The sequence below is a fragment of the Artibeus jamaicensis genome, unplaced genomic scaffold, assembly GCF_021234435.1.
Source record: "Artibeus jamaicensis isolate MK-2021 breed Jamaican fruit bat unplaced genomic scaffold, CSHL_Jam_final contig_482, whole genome shotgun sequence".
Classification (NCBI taxonomy): domain Eukaryota; kingdom Metazoa; phylum Chordata; class Mammalia; order Chiroptera; family Phyllostomidae; genus Artibeus; species Artibeus jamaicensis.
The window spans coordinates 10,000,001-10,012,432 of record NW_026521857.1 but is presented as its reverse complement, the minus strand read 5'-3'; the positions used below and the strand labels follow the sequence as shown (position 1 = coordinate 10,012,432).

The 12,432-nt window shown below is 36.1% G+C and overlaps 1 protein-coding gene across 2 annotated transcripts in view; it reads right to left on the bottom strand.

Annotated features, from left to right (window-relative positions):
• Positions 1–12,432, bottom strand: part of CDKAL1 (CDK5 regulatory subunit associated protein 1 like 1) — a 667,880-nt gene that overhangs the window by 171,882 nt on the left and 483,566 nt on the right. For both annotated transcript variants that reach the window (XM_053668249.1, XM_053668248.1), the window contains one exon: positions 5,846–6,026. In XM_053668249.1, the coding sequence (XP_053524224.1) occupies positions 5,846–6,026 (181 nt within the window). The remainder of the gene's footprint in view (positions 1–5,845; positions 6,027–12,432) is intronic.

Below are 12,432 nucleotides of genomic sequence, written 5' to 3'. Positions count from 1 at the left end.
TCTCCTGCTTGAGCTTTCTGACCCTCTTATTCCCAATCCACTGCACCTAGAATGAGCTTTCGAAAACAAACACATGATCACTGCTATTCAGTAGCTCCCTGCATCCCACAGGCCAGCCTAAAGCTATTTAACATGACTTACAAGGGCACCTTAGTCTAAGCTTTGCCTATAGCTCCTCACTTATTTGTTGGCAACAACCTACATCTGCAGGTTGCCCTCCACCCCAGAAAAAAGCCAAAAACTGCAACACATCTTACTGCCCCCAATACAGGCATTTTATGCTTATTAAATAAATGTTCCAAGTTCTCTTTATTCTCATGCTTTTTCACATCCTCTCATTCTCAGGTTTTTTCACATGCTCATCATTCGAGAAAGTTGGAGAGAGAGGAGATAAACACGAAAGCATGTGGGGAACTACAAGCAGTCAGCTGCCATGAGAGCATCGTGTGTGAGGAGGAGTGGGAAGACATGAGTGCCGAGGGAGGCAGGGACTTTCTGTGATCTGAAGCAAGGTGATTAATTCATCATGCTTAGTTCCATCCTCACGTGTAAAATGACTACAATAATGGTGCTTACCTCAAAAAACTGTGGGAATGACATTAGGTAATAGATATGAAGTGCTCAGAACAGTGTCTAATATACACTGCTAAATAAATGTTAATTCTTATTGTTATTTTTGTTAGGTCTAAAGATTATTGTGCCTGTTGGGTAGCATCAAGTATAAGTTTTCATAGATCCAGGAATGAACATGTGTCATTTAGCGGCACCGCAAACCCTCTTACAGCATAAAGGGCTGAAAGATCAATTAATTTAGCTGTATCAAAAAGTCACACAATGCTCTCAGATCAATTTACCCCACAGTTAGTGTATTAGTTTCCTATTGCTGCAGTAACAAATTACCACAGACTTAGTAGCGTAAAGCAACACAAACTTCTCATCTTACGGTTTTGAAGGACAGACATCTGAAATAGGTTTTATGGTCTAAAATCGAGGGGTCATGAGGGTTGGGTGTCTTCTTCCCTTGCCCAGTGTCTAGAGGCTGTCTGCATTCTTTAGCTCACGGTCCTGTCCTTAATCTCCACCTCTGTCCTCACACTTCTCCTCCCTCTAACTTTAAACCTCTTGTGTCCCTCTTCCAAGAACTCTTGTGAGTACACTGAGCCTGCCCAGATACTCCATTATAAATGAGTTAACTTGATCCCAGTCCCACGGTCCTTTTCACTACGTGAGGGAGCAGTGCACAGGCTTCGAGATGGGGCACAGGCATCTTGGAGGGCCCATTACTCTCTCCACTACAGTGGGTCTTGTCACTGCCATTCTTAGCCCCATAAACAACTAATTCAATTAGGTTACAGTGTTCCTAGTTCATATTCCAGACAAAATAAGTAAATTGATTATATAAACGAAAGTCATCAAATTTATGATAAAGTAAAAGGTGAAAATATTGGAAAATTCAGATAACAAATTTAAGCCAATGATCTAGAAAAACAAAACCCTAAACTTTCTAAATATGGTTTGAAGGGGGCCATATTTAGGGGGCCAATACTGTCTGAAATATGGCTTAAACTCACATGATAAAAATAAAAGATTAAGAAGAGTTTCAAAGACCTCGGAGTTTATTGAATTCAATTCTCCATTAGTCAAATGAACACCACCTGTAGTAAAGTCATACAAAGTAGCAGGTCCCCAACACTCCCTCTGGTTTACCCCCCTGCCCTCCTTTCTGAATGTTGCTATAGTCACCTGAAAGACTTAGGTGACCGCTGAAATCTACACACACCAAAACTATGGCGAGGCAGAACATAACAACTCTAAAAAAATGAAAATCAGAAGAGAAATGATATGTCCAGAAATGAGGAATTATAAAGACCAAACGGAGTGGTCAAACACAAGTGATTGCATAAGATACCCAAAATATTCCTTCTAGACAAAAGAAGTTAAAAGAGGATCTTGTGAAAAGGGGCCTTCCCTATAGGTGTAATTGGGACTCAATCTAGAATAAAATGTACTTAACCATCTACACACCTAAAACTCCTGAAAATATTTTTTCTTCTTCCCCCAAGAATAAAAGTCTAATTTGAAAACCAGGGACTGTGTGAATAATATGTTATCTGGTAGGTTAAATGTATCAGGATTCCTTCCATTAAGGCAACGTGTTCACTAAAATACTGAGTTGTTAAACTTCAGGATCATACTGAGGACAACAGAAAGTTTTAAAAACATTTAGAGAAAGTGATGAAATTCTTTCTGTATGGTATATTTCTCTGCTTTGCTTTTTAAAATAAAGTGTGTCCTAGACTCACATGCAACTTGATCTGGGAGAGCCATTATGTGTCACTGAATGTATATGATTTAAGAACACTCCTGATTCAATGTCTATTTCAAGTGGTTACCTTGGTCTGAATATGTCTACAAAAATTCACTTCCTCACAGAGGAAACGACTGTGGACAGTTTCAGTGACCCTGCCTGCATTCATCTCCCTGCAGGATGTCCCTCTACCCGTTCCTAAGAACACATTCCTCAGGGTTAAGGCAGGAATTAACCCTGCCTAATGTGGCCTCATTATTTATAGGGTAAATATTCTAGAAATTGCAAGTGTGTTATGATTTTTTTAGGCTGACGTATATTTAAAGATATTATTTTTACACTCTGGTTCTAAGGTGTAAGATGAGCAAGCAGGTGGATTTAAAATGACAATTTAACATTTTAAAACAGTATGAACATTCCAACAGCCACCCTCATTGCCTAAAGATATTATTTTCAAATAAACAAAGGGAACTTCATCAAGTTAAAGAGCTTCTGCATGGCTAAAGAAAACATCAGCAACATGAAAATGGAACCAGCTTCAGGGTTAAAATATTATTGCCAATGGTACCTTGGATAAGGGTTTGATCTCCAAAATATATAAAGAACTCATATGACTCAACACCAGGAAGACAAACAATCCAATCAGAAAATGGGCAAAAAACCTGAACAGACACTTCTCCAAGGAGGACATACAGACAGCCCGGAGACACATGAAAGGATGCTCAGTATCGCTAGCTATCAGAGAGATGCTAATTAAAACCACAATGAGATACCATTTCACTCCAGTGAGAATGACCATCATTAACAAATCAACAAACAACAACTGTTGAAGAGGAGAAAAAGGAACCCTACTATACTGCTGTTGGGAATGCAGACTGGGGCAGCCACTATGCAAAACAGCATGGAATTTCCTCAAAAATCTAAAAATGGAACTGCCTTTTGACCCAGCAATTCCATTGCTGGGATTATACCTTGAGAATCCTTAAACACTAATTTAAAGGAACCTATGCACCACAATGTTCATAGCAGCATTATTTACAATAGCCAAGTTCTGGAAACAGCTTAAGTGCCCATCAGTAAATGAGTGGATCAAAAACCTATGGTAATTTACACAATGGGATACTATGCAGCAGAAAGAAAGAAGGAGCTCCTACCTTTTGTGACAGCATAGATGGAACTTGAGAGCATTATGCTAAATGATATGAAGAGGAGGTGAAAGACAAATACCATACAATCTCATCTATAAGTGAAAACTAATGAACAAAACAAAAAAGCAAGCAAAATAGAACCAAAGACATGGATATAAAAAACAAACTGTCAGTAACCAGGGGGAAGGGAAGAGGGTGAAAACAGGGGGAAGAAGTTAAGGAACAGGTATAAAGGACCCCCGGACAAAGACAACAGTGGGACCGGGGAAGAACTGAATATGAGAGGTAGGTGGTGGGCAGGGCAGGAGAGAGTAATGAGGGGATCATGGGGACAACTGAATTGAACAATAAAAGGAAAAAAAAGGCTGTTACTGTTTGTAACAAGCTTTGTTATGCCTTTTAGTATTTATTCATGAAAGTATTTGAGAAAAATTAATGGCAGGGCACGTTATTTTTTAGTTATTAGAAACAAAGTAGATAATTTTCAGTAAGAATTCTACTTCCTCTTCAGTAAAGAATTATCCTTCCCCAGATTAGGGAAGTTTTCTAATAGGTTCTCGATCCCTTGCTCCCTCTCTTCTCCTTCTGGTATTCCTCTGATGTGGATGTTGTTACACTTCATGTTGTCCAAATGTTTCCTGAGCTCTTCTCATTTTTTTTAAGTCTTTTTTCTTTCTGCTGCTCTGCCTGGGTGGTTTTTTCTACCTTGTTTTCCAAATCACTGATTTGATCTTCTGCTTCATCTAATCTACTGTTAATTCCTCCCAGTGTATTATTTATTTCAGATATTGCATTCTTTATTTCTGAGTGGTCCTCTTGTACTGTTTCTATATCTTTTTTTCATGCTGTTGAGTATCCTTATAATCATTACTCTAAACTCTTTATCTGATAAATTGCTTGCCTCCTTTTCATCTAGTTCTTCTGGAGAATTCTCTTGTTCTTTTATTTGGGGTCTGTTTCTTTGTCTTTCCATTTTGACTGCTTCTTTGTAGTTTTCATCTTAGATGTAAATCTAATCAGCTGTTAAAACTGATCAGTTGTTAATCTAGTCAATCTGTAATTAGCATCAAGGCTTAAGCACCACAAGGTGGGGCAGAGTAATTCCTGCATGTGTAGCTATTGCTTCCCCTCCGACTCATGCCACATGAAGTGGAGTGCGCTGCCTGAGAAAGATGGCCTCTATAGTATGGCAGATGCCTCAGCACAGGGATCCTGGTGGCTGTTCCTTCAGTTCCTTACCCAGAGCCACTAGCCCCAGACTCTCCTCAAGTGTCTCTAGTCCACTCTACCCTGCCTCTGCCAGAGATCAGGTGAGTGGCTACAAACAAGATTTTGTGCACTGAGCCTTTAATCTCTCTGGGTCTACAGCCATCTCTCCCTGGCAGACAATGCTGTTGCTTTTCACAGATGGATGTCATCTGGGTTCCTTTCTGGATCTGGTGCTGTAGGCTGGGGAGCCCAGCGTGGGGTTTAGACCCCACACTTCTCAGGTGAACCCCCAGCCACTGAAATATCCCTCTGGATCCTCAGGTGCCACCCGTGGGAGCCCAGCCAGCCCCGCAGCACTTCCTCCACACTCCCTACCAGCTTAGTTATGATGAAGTAGTTTCTTCTGTCGTGGTTATAAGGCTTCTCGCCAGCTAGTGTTCAGTTGGTTATTCAGGATCATTTCTCTACAATTTAGTTGTAATTCCAGATTGGTCCTGGGAGGAGGTTAGTGTAGCTTCCACTTACTCTTCCACTATTTTGGATCTCCCCTTTGTTAAGGCTGATTTACGTTTTTCCATCTTTAGCCAATGAACCTAGGAACTAAATATTTGTTTGAAACTACCAATTTCTGGGGATTTCTGGGAAACAGTTTGCCTTTACTGGGTCACAAACATTTTACATTTATATTAAGTCATCCTACTGTAATATATTTATGAATGTGTAAGAATAAAATTATATTGAGATTCATTGCAATAACAATATATATGTAAGATAGATCCATAGACAAATAGACAGACAGATACAGAAAGCATCAAATCTATACCATGGAAAAAATAGGAAAACCACGGAACCCCTGAGAAGTAACAAATTATGAAAGGGTCTCTTAAAAAGCAGCATATATATGAGGTCTCCTTTGCTTACATATTTAAATGTTGACTGATTTTGAAACACCCAAGATCTTCTAAGCATGGGCAAATACTAGTTTTAGTTAAAATTTTCCTGTCCAGTGTCATCTGAACCTCATTCTCCAAAAAGAAAAAGAGGAGATTCTTTAGTTACCTAACTTACACAAAGTCCCCCACCCTGACCCTAACTATCAGCCAATTGTGTTAAGATAGGCAACACACACATTCTCATAAGTACTGGCTAAATAAAAAACCTTAAGAGAAAACTATCTTACCACTTGCGCTGGAACTTGTTTCATTTTTGCAGCAGGCGTGCCTGGTCTTGGGTAAAACTGGTTAATAAACAGGCTTGGAAATTTGTACTCTTCAACAAGTTTCACTGTTTCTTGAAAATCTTGATCTGTCTCTCCAGGAAAACCACAGATAATATCTGTAGCAATAGTTATTCCAGGAACTCTAAAAAATAATGAGACAAAAATTTAAAAACTTGACTCCAATCCATAATTATTCTGTTTTCCTAAAATTTTAAATACCATTATTCCTTTTAAAATGTAATTTAGTTTTAGGAAAAGGATGTTTGTAGAGTTTTAAAGAGCCCTAAATACTAAGAGTTTATGAAAAACAGTGGACCTCTGTCATCCTCAAGAAATACCCATTTTTAATTTTTTTAGATGTCTTTGATCTTTTTTATTTTAAGATACTTAATCTTTTATTTCTAGATTTACTGATTTTTAGGCAATGTTTACTGACTTCTCTATTATGGTAAATGAGGATCTAGCTCTTTAAACTACCATATCCCTCCCTTCACTACATAATCACTGCACAAATTTTAGTAAATTAATAGTATTTCCATTGGTATAACTATAAAGATGTTGTTCATTGCAGAGCCAACTGGTATACTATCATTAAGTTTCTTTTTCACAATGTTGAATTTTTCAGAGTTAATAATTGCCTCTTTTGAAAATTTTTGTCGTAATATTCTATGTATCTGTGCTATTGTTTTCCAGATACTCTATCAGGTCTATCAAGTTGATACTATCTTCTCAGCAGTCAATATATTATATCACTGACCGGTTTCATCCCTCCCCACCCTCTAGGAATGCCATTCTTCCTTTCTTCAAGTGTATGTTGCTTTCGTACTGAACCAGCTGTAAAACTGGAATGTTACTCCTTGGTCTACTTTTTTCAGTCCTGCTTTTCCTGGATCCTACATCTTCCCCATCCTTGAATTTTCTATACTCTGTAATTCTTCTGGGGCATTATTTCACAAGTGTCATCAAAAAGAGTGCTTACAAAATTTTGTTGTGATTGTCTTAGCATCTCTGAACTCTCAAGTCATGACTGATAGTGGTAACACTCCAGAATGAAAAGTAGTAGCCATCAGAGTTTCATATTGTTCAATTTTTTCCTAGGCTGGCAAGGCTGACGAGATGTGAGATTTACTCTGAGACTCACTTCTCTATGTGTGCCCCACTTCTCTTTTTGAAAGCTTTTAGGATATTAAATTTATCCTCAATGATTTCAAACATTATGATAATAGGCCTTGCACGGGTATTTAAAATTTTTTGTATAGGGTACAATCTGGAGATTCTTGTTTTTTAGGGTTAGGAAATTTTATGTTCTTTTTTAAGTGATATTTCTCCAGGGTGCCTCTCCTTCAAACAGTGACTCTAAGAATTGCTACATTACTACAGAATTGATTCTAAGTTTTTCCACTGTTATTTCCCATCTCTGTCCTTTTGTTATGTTTTATGGAAGATATACTTGAGTTTACCTTCCAACTCTACTATTGAAAACTTTGATTGAATACTTTATTTTTAAATGTTCTCATTCTCTCATTTTCCTTTTCATAGCATACTGATTTTACTTTAGAGATGCAACATTTTTTCTTATTTCTGAGGATATCAATAAAAATTTCCCCCTGCTCAATGCAATTGTGCCTATTTCCTCCAGGTTCTGTTATTTTGATTCCTCTCATTCATGGTTGAGACTTTCCATCAATAAAAAGCGATTCTTTCTTTATTGTTTAAAAGTAAAGCACTAAATGCTTTTCATTACAGAGTGACTGGGTAACAAGCTGCCTACGTTTCTGATAGGTCCAAATGTTAGCATCTTGGAAATCATTCCTCTGTGGCCATTGAATTTCTCAAGTATGCTACAACAGCCAATTGTATATTAACAGCATAAGAACAACAACACAACATCAGCAGAATTGAAAATTCCAATATTATTCTGAATCCACAAACAACAGCAAAAATAGCCTCAAACATTTCAAGTCGTAGACTACCTCCCTGTATGATTTTTCTATCACCTAAATGCAGTTCTACAGGAATGAATTGGACAGTTTATCTCATGAAGATATATTAAATATTTGGGGGCATAAGAAAGAGTAAAAGGATGTAATAATGAGAAAAATCAAATTACAAAATGCTTAATACAAACTGCTTCATTAAAACAACAGCTTTCCTTACCTAGTTTGCATAATCCTTTAATGACTGTGTGAAAGAAGATTGACAAATTTCTTTTTTAAAGTACTTCTTTCTTAATTTCTACTTAGTCTCATCTAGCTATTAATTTGACTGAACTTTAATCAGTGAGGTAAATTACAAAGACAGAACTTTTCTGTGATGATAAATTGAAAAGAAAAAAGACCATGTGCACAGGGAAAAATAAAACAGTATATTTGAAAAACAATTTTTATTGATATAAAAATATTTTTTCATCTTTAAGGGTGATTGTCAAAATATTTGAAAATCATAAAATATATGCTTTTACATTAAGCTATAGAAAATAAGGCCATTTTCTATACTTACGAAAGCACGTGAAATAGAAAGTTATATCAACAACTTCAATTAGTTAATTTTTATACTTGACTTATAACTACTAAACAAAAGAAATACACAACAGAAAATAAAAGTCATGGATCACAGCAGAAATGACAAGAGAAGAGTCTATCTCCCTTAGGAAATTTTAAAAAATCTTAGAAACTGCCAGTGATATACTGCAGAAACAAAGACAATTGATTATTGTCCTAGTCTGTGAATTAGAATGAAATTGGCACTAGATTATAGGGTATTCCCAAAGGAAAGTACCTTACTGATTTCTTCCCACCCCAACCCTTAACGATCCAGTACAGTTTAGCTCAGTATTATGCAACACCTGCTGACTTTGGCTTTAAGGTCCACAGTATAAAGGAAAATACAAACCTTTACACTAGTCATAATAAATGTGAAGGAAGGAAATATTCAATGCATGGGTATATTTGATAATCTACACAAAAAGTTGACTGATAACAAGGGAGGGAGTAGGCTACTATGAATCAGTGAAAGACCTATGCTAGTCAGAATTTAAAAGTAAAAGCAGTTTAATTGGTTTCCAAGTATTTAAGAATATTAACTGATTGCCTATAACTATAACATGTTTTCAAAGTAGAGACTGCACTTTAACGTTAGATGAGGCTCATCTACACATTAACTTTATATATGCAAATGATGCTACTTATGTTCTTAAAAATAATTCAGCTCCTTAAGTGAACCAACAACAACAAACTTCCTCATATTTACAGTGCTAATTAATTAATTATTTACTTCTAGAGAGAGGGGAAGGGAAGGAGACAGTCAGGGAGAGAAACATCAGTGTGTGGTCGCTGCTTGTGTTCCCCCTACTGAAGACCTGGCTCACAACCCAGGCATGTGCCCTGACGGGGAATCAAACGGGTCACCCTGTGGGTTGCAGGCTGGTTGGTGCTCAGTCCACTGAGTCACATGAGCCAGGGCTACAGTGTTAATTTGCTTAGTAAATAATTCTCTTCAGTACGTGAGAAAATCAGAGAAGTTTGAAGTGGACCAAATTCTAAATTACCTTATGATTTAAGTGGCTATGAAGAAATTATATGGGGTATAAAATACAATAATATTACAAATATTTAATATGCTAATTATGGTGTTTTGAGAAGCTAAGCATTTTCAAAATACTAAAATTAAAAAATCATTTCCATGAATTTATTAAAGCTGTGAGTCTAATGAATATAATTACTAGCCCTTATGTGCTTTTAAAAGACTTTCTATACTAATATTTTTATAGCAGTATTAGACAATAACTCTGAAAGATGAATGTAGACATGTTTGATTAGATTAAAAACAGACATTTTGGCCTGTTATTCCTTCTGACTTATACAAACTATTTAGTGGCAAAATGGGTTCATTAAATTACTTGGAAATAGAACTAAACAGATTCCAACTTTGCATCTGCCCTGCCAGAAGCAGCGGTGCGATGAGTTGAAGTCTCTCAGGACCTGTGAGGAGAGCACTACCTATCTGCTGGCCCTGGACCAGGATTTAAGAACGTCTCCAACATTTTAAGTCTTACTTATTTGCCTTGAATAAAAATATACACATACATATATCCCATACAATATTTGAAATACTATTAAAATGTGTACTTTAATTCATCTCAAGGTTTTCAGTTGAAATTTGGTCTCATACTGAAAAAAAAAAAACAGGAAAAAGTTTGATTGTAGTTCATTATTTAGATCAATAAATTATTAGCTGCAAGTTGCACATGTGGAAAAACTACAACTAATACATATGCTATTATCTGAAATGAATAATATATAAACAATCAGAAAAAGAATTAGACCTATTAAAATTATTAGGTATAAACTAAACACATGATTGAAAGAAATATATTTTAGTCCTATGGAGATGAATTCCAAGACAATTACTCAATAATTTCAAGAAAAGAAAACTGGAGGTAGGCAGGGGAAAAATATTTTGAACTGAATGGAAATTAGTATACCTAAATATATGGGAAGCAGGTAAAGTAGTGCTTTAAAAAATTATAGATTTAAATGTCCGTGTGAGAAAGAATTCAACACAATAATCTAAAATTCTACTACAGGAAGCTAATAAAGAGGAACAAATCAAAACCAAAATAAGACACAGAAAGAAAATAATTAAGGTACAAGAAATCAATAAAATAGAAAATAGAGAAAAATCAGTAAGGTGCATCTTTGGAAATAAAAACAACAAAATTACTAAATTACTAGCTAAACTGAGAAGAAAAAGAAGACACAAATGACCAACTTCAGGCACAAAGGAGACAGCACTACAGATGGGATCAACATTAAAAGGACACTACAGCAAATCAACCCTAAAGGAAAGGGTTTATTTCTGGCTCTCTATTCCGTTCTACTGATCTATGCAACCACTTTCATGCCAGTACCATATTGTTTTGATTGCTACAGCTTTGTAGCACAGTTTGAAATCACCGAGGGTGATACCTCCAACTTTGTTCTTCTTTTTCAAGATTGCTTTGATTAGTCAGGGTCCTTTGTGGTTCTGTAGAAATTTTAGAATTCTTTGTTCCAGTTCTGTGAAAAAAATGCCATTGATATTTGGATGGGGATTGTACTGAATCTGTAGATTGCTTTGGGGATTATGAACATCTTAACAATACTAATTCTTCCAATTCATGAGAATGATCTATCTATCCATTTATTTGTATCACCTTCGATTTGCAGCCACGATGGAAAACAGTATGGATGTTCTTTAAAAAACTTAAAAAACAGAACTACCATAAGATGTCCAAAGAAAACAAAAGCACTAATTTGAAGAGATGTATGCACCCCAATGTTCATTGCAGCATTATTCAGAATAGCCAAGATATGAAAACAACCTAAGTCTCTATCAATGGATGAATAAATGGATAATAATGATGTGATACATGATAGAAGTTCAGAATTAGTCTCCCCTAGATACGTCTTTGCAGTATGCAGATTATTCTGAGCTAAAGTCAACCGAGACCCTGTAGGCTCAAGGGAGACTTCTGCCCCTCTTAGCTACACAAAAGAATTTAAATTTAGGGGCCTTGTCCAATAGCAAAAGATTATCAGAGATAACCTTTTGACTTACCTATATGGTAGGGCAAACTACTAATTACTCAATATCTGTTCTTATTAACCTGAAATGATCTTCTGCCCGTCTAAAGCCCTAAGTGATTTTCCTCATCCTTAGCTCAGAATGCTACATACTCATCATTCTAACTTAAGGTTTCTGAACCTCTCGTGTATGTGGCATCTCTGACTCATTAGGGTTCCCAAACATACATATGAAATGAAATTTGGTTACTCTTGTTAATCCGTCTCATGTAAAGTTAATAATTAGACCAGCTGAAAAAACCTTCAGGGGTAAAAAAAGTTTCTTTCTCTCACATTATATGATAGAATATTATTCAGTCATAAAAGAAAGGAAATCCTGCCATTTGCAACAACACAGATGCACCTGGAGGGTATCACGCTGAGTGAATTATGTCAGACACAAAAAGACAAATATGATGAGATCTCATTACATGTAGAATCAAAAAGTAAACAAATGTACAAAACAAGAGAGAAACAGATTCATAAATACGGGAAACAAACTGGTAATTACCAGAGGGGGGAGGGATTAGAGGGTAGGCAAAATAGGTGAAGGGGATTAAGAGACAGAAACTTCCGATTATAAAATAAATCATGGAGATATAATGTATAGCATAGGGAATATGGTCAGTAATATTGTAGTAACTTGGTAAGTGACAGATGGTAACTAGATTTATTGTGGGGATCATTTCATAGTGTATATAAGTACTGAATCACTGTGGTGTACACCTCACAGGATTTTACATGTCAATTATATGTCAAAAGAGATACTCAGGGTATATTTTACACCAATAAATTAAAAACTGAGATGAAATGGCCAAATTACTTGAAAGACATACATTATAAAAACTGACTAAAAAAGAAACAGAAAATCTGGTAAGCCTTTTATCAATCACGAAAATTAAATTTGTAATTAAAAAACCTTGCTAGCATAAGAAAACAACACAA